Genomic DNA, 18,448 nt, shown 5'->3' on the forward strand with positions numbered 1-18,448 from the left:
CTTAATTAAAATCTAAAATTTAAAAATCTTTTTAAAAAAAATCTTAAACGTCATAACATTTTACAAATTTGTTTTTTTAAAACTTCATTAAAATTTATAAGAACTTTTCATATTAAAATTATCTTTCAAAATATATCAATCCAATACACCTTCTAAGAGTAAATTGTCCTATACCTACATTTAACATGTGACAGCTTCTCAATGTTAACACAAAACACATCATACCATGTCACACACCTAATGTTGACAAGTAACGAATTCTCGTGTTGTTGGGCCTGATATTTTTGCACCACATTTTTCTTGCCTCTCATTGCTGACCAACACGGTTATGATATATTTGGATAAGAGAAAACATGGAGAAGAAGAAAACATGAAAAACTCTGTTTTCTTTAATTTGGTTGAAAAAAAAAGGAAAAAAATTAACTTAAAGAAATAAAAATTCAAAATTTTCTTTCTTTCCAACTCAAATTTCAAAATTTTTGTATCCTCCTTACCAAACAGCTCATTAGCAAAACCACCCAAGATTGATTTTCTTTTGAATGTATATCATTTTAATAAATTGTTTTAAATTTCATATCATTTCAACAAATAAATAAATTTTTTAAAAAAAAACTATTTAGGATCACTTTAATAGTAGGAACTAGGAATCGAGGTCAAAAATTCTAAACTCGATGTAATTATTGTAAAAAAAATATGGATAAAAATAAAAGAAGCAGGATACTGTACATTCAAAAATCAAAATATTTTACACGCGCGTATATGTATACTATTGTATTGAACTCAAACAGATAAGCTACATGTATGAGACAATTATGAGAAACCACTACATTACCGAATTACAAAATTGATAAATCAAAAAAACATGACAACCACAACATAAATATACACGTTCTTATATGACGAGAGAAAAGCATTGATGATCTTGTTTGATACTGCGCATGCACGCTGAGCAAGAGTCTGACTATTGATGCTAAGCTGAATGCTGCTCCAATGTTCATGCATCTATGTGTGAATTGAAAAGACTATGGAAGGAACATATGTTGTCCAAGTGTTGGATAAAGAATTTTTGTATAACTGTGTCACGTAGTTTTTTTATTCATTACAGAGGAGAATGACTGTTACACCTAATTCAGGGCAAGACGCACAATAAAAATAAAAAAAAATCCACCATCAGCATCACCAGAACAGTGTTTTTCTTTCCATAGTAAATTCAAGAATCACTCCAACTATCTGCATCATCATCTTCATCACTTCCAGCCAATGCCTAATTCAATAATCAACAATAGTTTAGTTAGTTCTTGCTGGGACAGAGAGGGGGAGAGGAACACAAACCTGTTACAATAAACACACACACAAAGAAAGAGAGAGACCTGGCGAATTGAATTTGCTTTTTCCAGGATGGCAGCAACTCTCAAGTTCGTTTTGGGACCCTGAATGCTGGGTGGTCGTTGAACCACAGCAGGCCTCAAGTTGAAGGACTGACAAAAAAAAATGTGTACAAAGATTTTAATTTTTTTAGATACAAGAAACAAAAGGGTACGAACAACATGAATAATAAGATAAAAGTATGCAAAAAAAAATTCAAACCAATCCGAACGATCAAAAATTGAGTAGATCCAAATTAAAAAAATTGATTCATTTTGAGGAAAAACCAAACCAATCCATTTTGTAAAAATGATTATATTAACCAATCCATTTTTGCAAAATGAATTGGTTCAGTTAGTTTATTTTTTGAAAATACCGATTCATACGAGTATAAAGTAGATAACCAAACTGTACAGTATCGATCCAATCAAATTTTAAAAAAAAAATCAATTAATTTTTAAAAAAATCAAATTATTTTATAAAAAATGATTTGGTTAACCAATTCACTTATATAAAAATGAATCGGTTCGATTTAAATTTTTCAAAAATCCGATTCATAAAAATTCCTAAAAGTTGCTAGCTCTAACCTTTGTTCTTATCATTTCTAGCAGCGAGTCTCTTTCATCTCCCTTTGGTGCTCTAGGGGGCATAACTCGTTCAGCGACCTTCTTCAGCTGCAGTGGTTCAAATTTAGCGTGTCATGTAAGAATTAAGGCCACATAAAGAGTACATTCTAATATTCTATGAGAACAAGAAAAGCGTTATTACCCTGCTTTTGTCAAGAGCAGCAACAGGATCAATTACAGGATCCTCCTGGGGAAGAAGACGCTTATTCTTTGGTTTTCCAGTAGGCATCTCAGTATCATGCTCAGATATTTGAGAAGATGTATCCAATGGAAACGCCATTTTTCCCTCTGAAGGCAGCAGGCTGTGATCGGTCTTCTCAATTTCTAGACTTGGAGGTGACACGAGTGGGATTGAAGGATCTCCTTGTTCCCTTTCCAGATTAATTGAAGACTGCATTAGAGTTGTAGCTTCTAAACTAGTCCCTTCCGTTAACTGAATTGGAGATTGCGTTGGTTTCTCTTTCGGAGAGGTGGGATCATCCCCAGAAACAGGACATTCTGCAGGTAGAGCCAAATGCAATTCTCTAGGTCTATCCAATTTAACTTCTAAGTTCGTACCTTCCATTACTTGACTTGGTTTTTCTTGTTGAAAAATGGGATCAGCCCCTGAAACAGAACACTCGGCAGGAAATGTTGATGGGCATGGACTTGAATTCAATATCATTTCTCCCTCTGAAGCAACAACATATCCAAGTGAAGGCCTGTCCTGTAATGTTAAGACAGGGTTCTGGATTTGGCTTTGCTCTGGAGCTAGGAAATTATATTGACCATTTGCTTCATTTACCATTACAGGAAATTGAAAAGGAACAGCAACAGGGTGCTCTGAAATGCCCACTGAAAACCCAGAATAATGTTGATGCATATTACTTTCCACAGCCATGACAGGCAAAAATACACTCTGATATGGCGAGGTCTCTTTTTCAGAAGTTGATAGACCAAATTGAGACTTATCATCTGGTTTATTTGGTTGCAATGGTTGGAGTGAGGCTAGACTTACTTCCATGTCTTCACTCTGTGTAACTAGGGAAGCATCTTGAACCTTGCCTGTTCTCCATTGCATTGGTGGCAGAGGGGGCATAGGTGGCATCTCCTTAAGATTGATTTTAGTTGCCTTGGGTAAGAGGTCAGGAATAAGAGGTTTTAATGGAACCATGAGTCGTTTTGTTGGGTTCATTCCCTGGCCCGATGACCTTTGAGAGTCTAGCTCTGAACAAATGGACACCATTTTCAGATCACTGATGGAAGAACCATATTGGATTTTCTCCTTAAGAGATGAATGTTGAATATTATTCCGCATTCCAGAATCAGAAGGATCACATGGAACTAATCTTTTCAGGTTCGACTGTTCATCAATAGAAGAAATTTTTGGTTGATCCACTGCATTCTGGACTGCCAATTCTGTCAAAGATTCACTACTATCTGCCTCATTGACTAAAATCTCTTTCTCACTACGATCTGCAAAAACAGAAAGAGGTTCTTCCAACTTTGTTAGATTACTCATTGGAGGTGATATGATGTCAAAAGATGGATGTTTCATAGGACCATCATCTTCAACTAGATCCAACCTGCTGGTGGATCCACTTATTTCATCACCAGACAATACCGTTGGCACCTCTTCAAAATTTGATTGCTGATTAGGATGCCGAACTTCTAACTCTGCTAATTCTGGTTTGTTTCCTTCTGTTAAATCAAAGCGTAGCTCCTCTATAAAGCTACTCTTTGGTGTAGTCTCCACGACAGGATACAGATCTTCTGATTTAAGCTGGGTAGTTGTAATATCATCCTCAGATTTTAAATTTTGGCCATCAAGCAGCAGCTTAGTACATGGATTCAGGTCTACTTCCATCGAAGGGCAAATGGGATCCTCCCCTTGTAAACCAACATCTCCACTAACCAAAATTTCAGAAGAATATTCATTAAGAGAATCGTTCTGAAAAGCTTCAATCCTAGAATGATCACCACATTCACCTTCATGAGCTAAGTTTAATTCATTAGAAACTTGTAACAGAGCATTGGAATGAACAAAGAGATCACAGGCATCCAGGTTGTTTAAAGAATTGTTATCAAAAGAAACCATTGAACAAGCATCATCTCTTATTGCGTAGAGAGCATCAGGTCTGGTCACTATAGATTCAACAAGACACTTCTTTTCTTCGTCATCTTCTATTCTTAAATGAAGTTGAACAGGGCCAGATGTTGTTTCATCTGATTGACTCCCTGCAGGTAGGGATGCTGGTGAGGCCGATCCAAGATCAGCAGACAACAATAAATGTTTAGAATCCATCAGACATGAACCAGAAGAGACTGGCCTAGAATCAGAAATCACTTCATCCTGAACACGTGCATCATCATGCAAAACAAACTTGTGACGAAAAGTCCTATGCAACTCAAAATTTGGGGGAAGCTGGTTGGATGGCGCATCTTCAATCGCTGATGTGAAATTTCTGATAGATTGAGAATCTGAAAACTGCGCTTGTAGTTGGGAATGCTCTTCATTTCTATCTCTTCTGAATGAACTATTATCATAGGATGCCCAGGAGGTTCCTGTTAACAGAGAATCTGACAACTGACCTAGCACTTCATTATGCTCTCCATTTCTATCTTGTTCAAATGAACTAGTTTCTTCAGAAGTCAAGGAGTCTCCAAATGATTGAGAATCTGAAAATTGAGCTTGCAGTTGAGGTTCCCCTCTGCCATTTGAATCGGTTAAATTTTGAATATTTAAGAAGTTTTTCATTGGTCTACTCTCATTCTCTGTTTCCAATTCAGATTCGATGGTAGCTAATGCATCCATATAATCATCAACATCACTAGTCACATCATCAGAGTGGTAGCTATCTAAGCTGCATTCTCTCATCCTTTGTTCGTCAAATACGAATTCTTCTTTGTCAAGTACTTTAGGATTATTAGAAGACATTTCTGAGTATGGATTCAGTTCTAGTTCCTGCTCATTTGGTGATGAACATGAGTTTTCATTTCCCAAAGACCTTTTCATAGGAGTAATGCTACTGATTTCAAGTATTTTAATCCCACTTTCACTAGCATCATCTGACACCAATTTCACAGGCTGTGAAATGATTGAAGTTTCATGAACCATTTTATGATCTGGTGAGGAGATTTCCAGAATTTTCTTCATGCAACTTTTCCCAGTTTTTGCTTCAACTGCTGATCCATTCAATTGTTTCTTTTTCAACTTCACAAGACGAGCAGGGTCACTACAAGCATTCTCAATACGCTCCGCGAGCAACAACTGATGCAATCTGCAATAATGGAAATGGATTGAGTCACCAATTAACCATTTAAAGGCCTTTTTGCGTTTCTAAAACCAAAAGAATTATTAATGCAACACAATAAAATTATTGGAGCTCACTTTGTATGTGATGATACAACTTCAGGGGTTTCACCATTCCTTGGTTCAGTTGGTTGTGTTCCTTTCTTTTGCTGGATACAACAAATATATACATATTATATACCCAAATTGCAGATATTCAATTTTCCATAGCATAAAATTGCTTTCTGTGCATTTAAAACAATGTTCCTGAAAATTTGATATTAAGTGGTAGAATTGGCGCTTTAATACCTTAACTTTACGAATTTTCTTTTCCCTTTGGATTTCTACTGTTGCTGTTCCAGAGGAAGCAGATTCCACTATAAAGAATGACGGGTCAGTATAACGCTTCAGACATGCCCCAGCCCCAGCCACATCAAACCTTTCAGAGCCAAAAGAAAAAATAGAAGATTCAAATATGTACAACATAAGAGTAATAAATCTTTATTTGTGCTTCAATTTATGTTCTATGAATTAGGTCCTCATACTTGTCCAGAAGGAACAATCTTGGAGGACCTCGGCATTCTTCATATGAATCCATTATAAATCGAGGTAAGTCTCCGCGGGTAACAAGATTCTGTTCAGACCGAAGATTAGGATGCCATTCAATCCCTGAAATGCAAGAAATATGTTAAAAATTGTCAAGGGAACAATATCACCTATCAGTGACATATTGCAGACAAACAATAAACAAAAGGACTCTGTACTGATTAATTTAACCTCCGTTTGTAAAAAAGGATGAATGGTGAGGTTTTGACAAAAAAGCCTTCTCAATTGCTGGAACTTCAGCCTCAAGCTGTTGAACACGAGACATAAGACTGTGGCCTCTTGCGACAGTAGCCATTACTTCTTCATGTAAGTCATGGAACATCTCAGCAGCAAATCTAACATAAATGATACAGTTAAATGCAGAAAAATTACAGAATACAGTGGCTGTAAAAATTATAATTTAAAATGTTAAAAAATGATGTTGTCCACTCAGCAGCATGGAACAAATTTTCTATAATGAATTAGAAGGGGAAAAAAGGCCAGGATTACTGGATCTCATGAGATACATAAATTTCTCTACCTCAAGCATTTGAATTAAATTTTCATGATTAAGGTCCTGTTTGATACCTGTTTTTTTTTTTTTAATAAAAGATTAAAAAAAATTGAGTAACTTCTTTTTAAAAACTATTTTCAATTTAAATGTTTTTAAAGCTGAAAAACAGAAGTAGCTATAGGCTGCCTCTGTTTTCTCATCTCTACTTTCCAAACATTTTATTATTATTATTATTATTATTATTATTATTATTATTATTATTATTATGTTCTGAAAAACAGTTCTTCATAACTTTACATAGTTTTTTTAAAAAAAATAAAAATCAAAACACAATCAACCAGGTCTTAAGGCTTAAGCCACCTGGGCTCAGTTCAGATGGGTTGATGAGGTGGCTGCGGATAGCTGATCTTAAGATTGACCATTGAATCCTTATACGCACTCCGTATCCAACAAATGAAAAATCAAAGTATCTGCATGGTTAGTCAGCTTAAAAATAACCTACTTAAATTGCATTTTCTCCTTCAGTGATTTTATAAATAAAAATTATGTAAAAAGCCCAAAACATCAAAAGCATATTTTACCAACAGTCCAATCATATTAAACCAAATACTCGTTTCTTCAAATTCAAGCCGAAAACATCAATCCAGAAACTTTAATCAGAGAATTGTAATCTACGCATCGTCAATAAAACACCCACATAGATAGATACAAAGCCAACCAACATCTTCTCATTCTCAACCCATAATTTAAACCAATCGCCTTTTTTCTCCCCTTTTCTTCCTCCCAAAAGTGGCTACTTACAAAGAAAAAGAACCATAAGCTAACGAAGGATCAAGGAGAAAACACACATAAAAATAAAATAAAAAAAACAGCGATCAATTAAACAAAATTTAAAAACTAATCCTACAGATCAATTTCATCTACTAAATTCCATCACACAAAATTAAACAACAATCACAATAATATTTCAGAAAAAAAAAAAAAAAAACTCTATTCATCCACCACCAGCTACTCCATCTACCGAACGAACTAACAAAGTTCCAAACAGACATACCAAAAAACGAAAAGAAAAAAAAAAAAAAAACTCGCTGAATCAAAAACTAACAAACTCCAATCAACACTGACCAATAATTAAACTTGAAAAACATTGCATTAAACGACAACGTCTTTTTTCTCAAACTCAACAACGCTCATTCAAACTCGGCGCGATCAAGCGAACCGCGACTCGAACTGCGTGACTGCGCAACGAAGAAAGCGGTTCTAGAGAGAGAAGTTAGAGAGAGAAAGAGGGAATGCGAACTCACTGAGCGAGGTCACCGAGCTGGCGAAGAAAGCCGACGAGTCCGGCCATTGCGACGGCCTCGAGGATAGCTTCGGAGTCGTCGCCGGCGGCGGCGCGGCGGAGCTCCGGATCCGCCAGGGCGTGTGCGCTCCGAATGTGGTACCTGCATAGCGGCATTCTTGGAGTTCGCGCAATCGCCAAACTCTAATTCTGCTCCAGTTTCCGTTTTGTCGCTGCGCTCTTCGATCTTCGTTCCGGCGACACTGCGTTTTCCGGTGACGCTGCGTTTTCCGATGATTCCACCGGGGAAATGAAGAGACAGAGAAAGAGGAGAGAGTTTCTTTTTTTATTTTATATTATTTTATTTTTTGTCTTTGGGAAAATTAATTTGAATGCATAATAATAATACTATATATAAGGTGGCGTGCGTGTGAGTTAGAGACGTGAAGACAGTGACTGTGTGCGCGAGTCAGTTATTTATTTATTGCATTTGTTGTGAAACTAATAAAAATACAGTTAAGATCCATGAGCGTTTATTTTTTTTTTTTTTAATATAAATACAAATTTTTAAGAATAATTTTTATTGTTTTAATTTAGAGTTAAATTTATTTTTTGTAGTCAATTTTTTTTACTAAAAATTAGAGAAAAAGGTCCAATCGTAAAATTAATTATTAATTGATCGAGAGTGTATAAAAAAAATTATGCTGCTGACAATATATATTTATTAAAATCTAAAAATTATTATTGAAATGATTTTTAAGTTAACTACAATACAAATTTATTTGTCAAAAAAAAAACTGTAATACAAATTTATAAATAGTTTATAAAAATTAAAGTCATTTTTAAAAATCATTTAAAAATTACAGGTTTATATTTAAATTTAAATATAAATTTTATAAATCAGAGGGTAATATTGGTATCACATTTTTTAATCCTTGAAGGGCGCGCATTGTGGCGCTTATGATGCGGTGGGTGGTATTGGATCGTGTTACTTTTTGGATTTGGTCAATATTATTATTATTATTATTATTATTCTTTTAATTTGTACCCACAGCACCATATAATAAATCAAAATTATAATACACTTTTAACATAATTTTCAATATTATTATTATTATAATTCTTTTAATTTGTACCCACAGCACCATATAATAAATAAAAATTATAATGAAGAATAAACATTGTGAAAGCAGGGGAGAGATGTAATTAGTGAACAAGTGGTTTGAGATTAGCAAGACTAATCTTGACTTACTGGCAAATCCGACATGAATTCCTGTACACACCTGCGACACTTTTTTATTGCCAAGTAAGACTTATCTAAGTTATCTTCCACTACGAATATTCATTTCAAACCAAAAATGATAGTACATAGTTGCATAAACTCTGATTAATCCAATCCAATTTTAAGAACTATATAGGCTTGTATATTACGTATTAATGTAAACGAAATATTCGAACGATACGAACATATAAATAAATTATAAATTATTATATATATTTCACATCAGACCGAAGACTTTCCTGAGCAAAAAGAGACACAATGTTGGAACTTGGGGTGTAGCTGATTGTGACCAAGATTTAATTATTTTACGCATCATTTTGTCTACTTGTCATGTTCCCAACTTCTATTTGTTTTGTTTGGAGAGACAAGCAAACACAGTTTTGTCTTTAAAAACATACATTACAAAAGGTCCTATATTTTTTTAAGTACGAATTTTTTTTAATAAACAATCTACAATGAGTAAAATAAAGTTCTTAGTTCACTCTCTAAGTTGCATGTTTATGTTAATCAATTATTTTATTTAATTTTAATTAATTTATTAGTTAAATTATTAAAATTGACTTAATGATAAGAGTTTAAACAATATAAATAAATGTTAAATTCAAATTTTGTTACTGTTATTATAATTCTTATTAATAAGAAAGTTAATTTATTAATTTTAAATTTCTTTTTTACTCTGTACGGAACAAAATATAAACTGTGACTTGTTGATAGAATTAAGTTACTTTTAAGGTTTAATTCATAGTTTTAAAAATCGGACTGGTCATCGAACCGGTTAAGGTACTGGGTCAGTGGGTCAAAGGTTGAACCGGTGGGTCACTAGTTGAATCGCATGACTCGATTTTTATTTATTTTTATTAAAAAATATTCATATTAAATATATTTTATACTTATAAATTTTAATAAATTCATATTTTATTTTAAATTTTAATTTTTCTATCTTATTTAAAATTATTTTTATTTTTATTTTGTAAAAAAATACATAAAAAAATTACATGTTAAACGGTATATTAATACACATTAAAAGTATAAATAATATGTACATATATAATATGCTTGCAATTAATATCAGAAAATAATATATGTAATATTTACATAGATATTGCATTATTAAATATATAATTTAAAATTAATAATATACTATAAAAGTTATTTAAGTTGTATATATTACAAACAAATATATTAGAACAAGTAGTCATTATTATATTTAATAAGACTCATTGCTTTTTCATTAAGAGATTCAATTTTCATTATTATTTTTGTGATTTATGGTCCCTTAAAAAATTTATTAAAAAAAAAAAGGTGGTTGAACCGGTTTGACCCACCGGTTCACTGGTTGAACCAGAAAATTGACCGGTTCAATCCGGTTTAAAACGGGTTGACTGCATAACCGATTTAACTTCAGATTCGGACCGGTTGGACCACCGGTTCCCGGTCCAACCGGTCCGACCGGCCGAGTCGGTCCGGGTTTTAAAACACTACTTTAATTTATCTTTCATAATAATCTTTTTAAAATTTTATTTTACATTAAGATTTCAAGTATTACATAATTTAGATTCACATTATAAATTTATTTACGTGCATGTTTGGATTTCATTTTGAAACGCGGATTATGCATTCTCTTTCCACGTCCAATGTTATATTTACGTAGAAGCAAGATTTTTTTGATTCAAGTAAACGTGAATTTTCACGTTACAAATGGAATGCAAACATGCACTATAATGCAGGTAATAGCTTCACAAATTCCAAGTAAGTGTGAGAGCGTTTGTTAAGGAAGAGCTTTTGAAAACATCGTTTGATCAGACATGGGAATTCGGCGCCCGTGTGGACCCAACGCTTTTGGATGGCCAGTCCGCATGGAATTATGGAAATCACTTTTTTCCGTTTTTCCCCCTTTTCTATCTTCAACGTGCTATTTATTATTCTCTCTCTTAACCTCTTTAAGCTTCATATTCGACCCTTTTTCCCTGAACAGATTCATGTAAGTACTAATTTTACTTGGTTGGGAAAACATGGTCAATTAGCGTCTACCCAGTAGTAGCAACTAACTGTAAGACCTTTGTCAATTGCTTATGTTGTTCTCTCACTGATTAACATAATAGCGTTAGGTGAGTATTAACTCATCCACATAACTACACATTCATCCAAAAACCAACTACCCTAACTTTTCAGTTTTCAACAACAGTGTCTGCACTCTGCACTATCAAACAAAATTAACTTCCAGGTAATAACAAATCAAAATAACTTGCACCATCTTCTTCTGAATTGAATTTTTTTACTGTTTTAGAATTTTTTTAAAAAATTAAAAAAAAAACCCACACATTATTTACAAAAATAGACATTTTCACTGCAACATGTCAGAATTCAATCTCCAAAGAGCTGAATTTTAACCTAGCTACAATGGTCATAAAAATATATTATATATATATATATATATAATATTAATAATTTGATAATTAATAATGTTCATAATTAATTATTTTAATAATTAAAATTTTTAATAATTAATAATTTTTATAATTATAAAAATTTTAATAGGTTAAAATTTTAATGTTATATTTATAATAAGTTAAAAATTGAATAAATTATTATTTGAAAAAATTATAAATTTAATAAGTTAGTATGTATTATAAATATGAGAAGGGTTATAATAATGCTGGTATAACTTTTATTAAGTATTGCACCGCTCAATAACTATATTAAATGTGAATTTATAAATACAACCGTTAGATTGAAAGTTCATATTATTTTATATGTTTATATCAAATTTTGTTAAAATTGAACAACAACTTGAAAGTAATCAAAATATTCATATTTTAGTATATTTTGAAATGTATATATTATGTCAATTTTGTTTTATAAAAATGAAATATCAAATCATCTTGGATTAATATAAAATTTTATATATATGATCTAAGAGTAAAAAACTTTCGATCTAACAGTTAGATTTACAAAATTCACATTTAATATGAAGTTATTGAGCGGTGTAATGTCTTCTAAGTGTGACCAGGGGTGTGACAATAGGAACAATTTTTTACACGATTATGTTGTTCTCTAATGTCCATCTTTGTTCTAATCCTACTGGACTTGGGTCTACCCTTGAAAGTTTTCTTCAGTTTTGGATTTGGCCACAAAGTTGGGCCAGTGTAAGTTGGCCAATAATCTTTGTGTCTGAGCTCTCTGAATTGTCCTTCGTATACCTTTGAAACTTGTTGTAAGTTATAAATGAGAGATATGTAACTTTCAAAGTTGTGGCGTGCATGTAAGCATGAAGCAAGTACATGCGAGTAAGGGATATGAACTTTCTTAAACTTGTCACAATCACACCACGTCTCATCTAGCCTTATTGTAAATCTCCCAACGGGTCAAACTTTTGTCGGATGTTGTGTTTCTTCCACTAGAAATCTAGTGCTTGTTCTGTCAAAGGTGATGACTTTATGAGTGTTCGCCTTTGATTGTGCATCTTGAATAGTTTTAGCTATAATCTCCAAGTAGACATGTCCAACATTAATCATTGCATCCACCTTTTTGCCTCTCTCAACGAAGAACTTGTTGCAACGAGTATATGTCACCATTACCATGAAACAAATTGGCAGGTTTCTTGTTTTATTTAAGATTAAATTAATAGATTTTGCTAGGTTTGCTATCATGTGTCCCCAACGTCGTCCATTATCCCATGTCATCGTCCATTTTTCCCTTGGGATGTTGTCCGACCATTGTGCTGCTTCAACATTATCATCTCTTACTATGTTGTAATAGTAAAAGAATCTAGGTTTAGTCATTCCATATGTTGGACAAAAGTTATAAATTAAATTATGAAAACTAAGTAAGAAAGTTTTAAAAAATATTGATGATAATATAAAGTACAAGAAAAAATAAAATTACCCATGTTAACGACATCCTTCTTGAATGCCGCATTTTTGAATCGTCGCATGAAGTTCTGCGCAATGTGTCTAATGCAATAGACATGGACATAATTGTTTTTTTGTCCAACCACTTCCATTTCTGGTGTGTGCACTTCTAATAGTCTCGTGATGATCCAAAATGAGGCACAACTCATCTTGCAGTGTTACATACCTCCTTAAGTTTTTTTAGGAAAAAGAACCATGCATCACTTGTTTCGCCTTCAACAATAGCAATGCAATGGGAATTATGTCGTTGCTTCCATCTTGTACAACTGCCACCAATAACATCCCTTTGTATATGTTGTAACACCCCAAATTTTTCTACTAATACAATGAATAATTATTATTTATTTTTGTATTTATGAAGATTATTTTCTTATAATTATTTTGATTAATTAAATGGGTTTGATTGAAGTTTTAAAGGTTTTTAATAATAATCAGTTATGAAAATTATTTTGTATAATATTATTAATTATGATATTTTGTTATAATTATTATTTGAAAAAAATCATGTTTTAAATTGTTTTGATATTTTATTTTAATTTGATATATATATATATATATATGTTATTTATTTATTTATTAATTAACAATCCTGGATTTTTGTAGCTCTGGAACGGGCCGTTCCACTTTGGGAACGGGCCATTCCAAATCAAGCATGCATGGGTAAAATTTTAACCCAGAACGGGCCGTTCCACTTTGGGAACGGGCCGTTCCGGATGTGTTTTTAAAGGACAAAGTGTTGACTCAGAACGGGCCGTTCTGGTTTTGGAACGGGCCGTTCTGGGAGAGATTTCTGTACATGTTCTATGTGCCCAGAACGGGCCGTTCCGGATTCGGAACAGGTCGTTCTGGCCGCGACCTGGTGCCTATAAATAGAGCGTTTTGCACTCTTTAAAATTCATTTTCTTCATTTTCTTATCTTTTTCCTCCTTTCTCTCTGAAGAAGAAGGGGAACCTAGAGGGGGCGACCAACAAGATTCAGCTCCTGCTTATCGAGGTAAGGGGGGAAGTGAGAAATCTTGCTCTGGGTGTGGGAATATATGTTGGGTAGTGGGATTGGCCCCCAATCTTGTGTTTGCTATATTTTTAGTATGCTCATGTATGAGGGGTTTCTCCCAATATCTGTTTTGCTTATTATTTTTCTTATATGCAATTAATTGTATGAATTGAGATTTCTATGGGTTCTTATGGGAAACCCTAAGGGAATGTATTGATAATTGTAAAAGGCAAATTTTAAATGTTTTCTGTTTTACCTTCTAAGTTTTATGTTGTGTTTCTTGATATTTGCTGAGTGTAAATATGTGTCTAATCTTGAAAATAAACAAGTTTTGATATGAATTAGAGTGCTCTGTGGGTTCCTGTGGGAACCCTATGAGAAACAGGCAAAATATTAATATTTTTTGTTTTGCTTTCCGATTGTTCTGATGTATTCCTTGTTGAATGAGATGTATAAATATGTGTTTATTTTTAAAAATAGACCAGTTTTGATATGATTTTGAATGCTCTGTAGAGACTATGTGAATATGATGAGATGATGTGAAAAGTGATGACTATGTGAATATGATGAGATGATGTGAAAAGTGATGACTATATAAATACGATGAGATGATGTGAAAAGTGATAATGAGACATGAAAGTGTGATATGAGAAAAGCATGGAGTCTTGATTGACATGCATCATATGCATAGATGTTTTTAAGGGTACGATATGGAATACACCGCCAAAGAAGAAGGCCCCCTAGTGTAAAAGCTTTGGGGATTAGTCCTTGGGGATAGCTCGGTTTGGAAGTCCCAGTCTCGCCCATTGTGTGCATAGGATGTATCTTGCGCGGCTTAGCTATCCCGACGAGACTCTGGTAGTATATCCTTCTAGTGAGAGTGCGCAGAGGGTGTGACCCGGCATGTACTCCTAGACTACTCTTCGTGTATTGCTAGCGGCAATATGCCATGTGATGTTTTACTGGCGCCACATGCATGATAATATGTAGTCCGTGTCCATACTTATACATTTTTAATGTTATATGATAAAGTGGTGGTTTATGTCTTGGATGAGTGTGATGTTATTATTAATATATCTATGTTATACTTGTTTTGTTTGTGTTTGGCTATTCGGCGTATATTTCTACACTGTGAGCCAAAGTGAGATGTTTCTCACTCCCTTTTCTCGTGTTGTTCTGTTTTGACTATTATACAGGTGATCATCAGCGTGAGGCTGAGGATGTTGGTGATGAAACTTAGGCTTCTATGTTGGGTTTTGCTCTGATAGGACATGTGACATCAGGACATAGATAAGATTAGTTTAAAGATGTTCTTATTAAATTATTTTAGAAAATTCAGTTTTATTTCTTTGTAATTTTACCGGCATGTTATTTGGATTAAGTTTATGAATGTGAACTCTTTACCCTTACGTAGTTGGAAATTTGATTTTTAATGATGAAATTTTTTATATTTTTTATAATTACTGTATATGTATGTTGGGGTAGAAGGTGTCACGTATGTCATATAAAAATGTTCCATCCACTTGAACAATCAGTTTACAGAAGGCAAACTATCAATGCATGGCTTGAAGGTCCAAAATAACCTCTTGAAGAAAACACTCCTCTTGTCCAATAAGCCACCTTGGTATGCGAGTTGTGTATTTAATTTCTAGATAAAGCCCATAACATACATTTGCATTACTTGCAACATAGCTGGTAACTTGTGGTATGACTCCTCCTAGTTTCCAAAGATGTTTTCAATGGCATATTGTTTCCCCAACCATCCCTTTCTGTAGCTGATTGTGTAACCCATCATGGACTTGATGTGGGCTATGATGGTTGAGATCGGTGTGGATGGATCAACATCAATAATTTCAAAAATGGTTTGAAAAGTCATTCATGATCCCAATTTATTATGATCTTGTGAGATGAGTGGGGAAACACATGTTTGAGGGCCTTCAAGCTTCATGATTTCCCAATGTTGCTCTCTGGTGCGCAATATAGCACGACGTCTCCAGTCACAGTCATGATGAACGCATTTCATGACAAGCCTAGTTGTGCTTGACATCTTAACCTTGTAAGTGCAGTGATTCACAATGTGAAATCTATTTATGAAGTCTTGCACTTATTATTTTTTTTAGGAGCGTTGGCTAACAAAGAGTGTTCCAGGCGGATATACAACCATTTCACGATCAAGGACATGGCTAAACTCAGGGTCATGTTCATGGATTTAATTGGGGAAGTCTAGAAAATGTGCAGGTGGATTATATATGGCTAATGATTTTGCTGGTGGAATATTTGGAAGTGGGAGGGAGTTTTCTTCATCATCATCTTCATGTTGGGAGAGGATTTCGTCTTTGTCCTCGCTAAAAGGATCAAAGACATTTTCTATTGGGAGACCAACAATAGCATGTTCTTCAATGGTGTTTTGCACATTTGGCTAAGAGGGTATAGTTTGTTCAAATGGCTAAGAAGGTATTTCATTGAGGTCCATGAATGGACCAGTTAAAAGTTACGTGTAGGACTGAATGTCGTATTCAGAGAGAATATTATATGAAGGAGTAGATGGGTTTGTGTTTTGGTAAGTTTGGTAAATTTGGTAAGGTGAAGGTGAAGGTGAAAGTTGTTGTGGATGTGATTCATTTGTAGCATATAATTCAACACTTGATTGAAGTTGATTAGAATTGTGAACATCAAAAAGTGCCTCAACATCTTCGTCATCATTCAACTCAACACAAGTGTAGTTACTAACCCCCGGGCCAAGTCTAATAGGGTAGCGAAAATGTATAGTAGCCACCCTTTCATTATCGTGTCAATGTAGTTTTGTGTTGATGACTTTCTAGAGCCTTTTCTAGAGTTATTCCCTCTTTATACGAACTACTTTTGTTGATAGGGAGGTGAAGGTGACTCCTTCATTAGGACATTGGTTAATGGAACCATCTGAGTGAACAATGACATAGATTGAAGAAGACATTTTTTTGATTCAAGAAAGGGAATGAAGAATGTGATTGAGGGGATGAGCTTAAAAGGGGATGAGCGAAGGAACAAGCTTAGAAGGTGAATGAAGAAAATGAAGGGATGAGGGGCTATTTATAAATGGTAGCATTGGATTCCCTTAACAGCTAGTTGTGAACAGTCATCAACGGCTACATTGATAATGTTCATATTGCTAGCGAAACCTTACATAGTGGTGTCATCAATGTTGTGTCTCAGATGTGTCAGGAATCACTACTTTACGCAGTGGTGTCATCAATGTTGTGTCTTAGACATGTCAGGAATCACTACTTTATGCAATGGTGTCATCAATGTTGTGTCTCAGACGTGTTAGGAATCATTGCTTTACGTAGTGGTGTCATCAATGCTTTACTAAGAGGGGTCAGGAATCCAATGTTAACCCTATCTATAACCCTAACCCTAAACCCTGACAATACCTTAATCCTAACCCTACACATACCCTTACAATAACCCTAACCATTGCCATAACCTTACCCTAACACAAAGCCACAACGTCATTGAAAAAATTGAGTTTAAAAATTTAGTGAAAAAATGAAATCCTAACCAATGTACCACTTTGGAAATGATATTTTATATAATTTTTTTTAGTGTTTTTACTAAAACTAACTTATTTCAATAGTTTTCATATCAATGAATCTAATGGTACAAGTTTCAAGGGTCAAAAATATATGTAAGTCATAGAAAAACTTAGTGAAAAAATTAAAAAAAAAATTTACCTATAAACCCTAACCAACGTAGCACTTTGGGAACGATATTTTATGTAATTTTTGTTTTTGAGTTTTTTTTACTAAAACCAACTTATTTCAATGGTTTTCATATCAATGAATCCAATGTTACAAGTTTCACAAGTCAAAAATATATCTAAGTCATAGAAAAACTTAGTGAAAAATAAAAAAAAAATTGACCCATAAACCCTAATCAACGTACCACTTGGGCCCACATTTGTCAACGACAGTGACATCTCAGTCACACCTTCTGAAGGAATTAATTTTCTGTGGGGCCCACATTTGTCAACAACAGTGACATCTCGATCATGCCTTTTTAGGGAATTGATTCCCTATGGGGCCCACCTCTCAGGTGCACGTTCCGCGAGCAAGCCCACCTCTTGTGTGCATGTTATGTGAACAAGGCATTGATTTCCTATAGGGCCCACATCTGTCAACGATAGTGACATCTCGACCACGCCTTCTAAGGAAGTTGATTCCTTGTGGGGTCCATGTCTCAGGTACACGTTATGTGAGCAAGGCATTGAATCCCCATAGACCCACCTCTATCAATGACAGTGGCATCTCGGTCATGCCTTCTCTATAAATTTGTTCATCCAATGCTACCAGAACTCATATCAACCAAGCATCCTTCATTGTTCTTGTAGACACCCAATTTCGTCCGGGGGGCACACAAACAAGAAAATGGACCTACATCATGAAGGAAAGGAGCTCCCGAAGCAGGCAAACAACAAGATAGGATGTCAGAAGGCCTAAAGATCAAATAAGGTTGTTTTAGTAGCCCGGAACGGGCTGTTCCAGAATCGGAACGGGCCGTTTCGAACCTCGGAACGGACCGTTCCAATATCAGAACGGGCCATTCCAACGTGACTAAAACACCTAAAAATCCAATACCGGAA

The 18,448-nt window shown here is 34.2% G+C and overlaps 1 protein-coding gene across 2 annotated transcripts; it reads right to left on the reverse strand.

Moving 5' to 3' along the window:
* Positions 1-698: 698 nt before the first annotated feature.
* On the reverse strand, positions 699-8,040 carry LOC109814888 (protein SCAR2). Of its 2 annotated transcripts, none has more exons than XM_083072856.1 (9): positions 7,666-8,040; positions 6,040-6,203; positions 5,808-5,931; positions 5,572-5,701; positions 5,362-5,432; positions 2,134-5,251; positions 1,953-2,039; positions 1,371-1,478; positions 699-1,264 (listed from the first exon to the last, which is right to left on the reverse strand). In XM_083072856.1, the coding sequence occupies exons 1-9, from the start codon at positions 7,818-7,820 to the stop codon at positions 1,211-1,213; spliced, it is 4,011 nt and encodes a 1,336-aa protein (XP_082928982.1). In that variant the 5' UTR covers positions 7,821-8,040; the 3' UTR covers positions 699-1,210. The 2 variants fall into 2 exon arrangements, with proteins under 2 accessions (XP_082928982.1, XP_082928983.1); XM_083072857.1 differs by lacking the exon at positions 7,666-8,040 and adding an exon at positions 6,722-7,623.
* Between the last annotated feature and the right edge of the window lie 10,408 nt (positions 8,041-18,448).

The sequence above is a fragment of the Cajanus cajan genome, chromosome 4 (assembly GCF_000230855.2).
Source record: "Cajanus cajan strain Asha chromosome 4, NIPB_CcT2T_4, whole genome shotgun sequence".
NCBI lineage: Eukaryota > Viridiplantae > Streptophyta > Magnoliopsida > Fabales > Fabaceae > Cajanus > Cajanus cajan.

Bases quoted from the DNA above. Each gene is read 5' to 3' on its own strand.
- LOC109814888 (XM_083072856.1), bottom strand. From the start codon at position 7,820: ATGCCGCTATGCAGGTACCACATTCGGAGCGCACACGCCCTGGCGGAT. The intron at 5,702-5,807 runs GTATGAGGACCT...TGGCTCTGAAAG, and splicing joins AGATTGTTCCTTCTGGACAA to GTTTGATGTGGCTGGGGCTG. The intron at 1,479-1,952 runs GTTAGAGCTAGC...TTTTTTTGTCAG, and splicing joins TAGAAATGATAAGAACAAAG to TCCTTCAACTTGAGGCCTGC.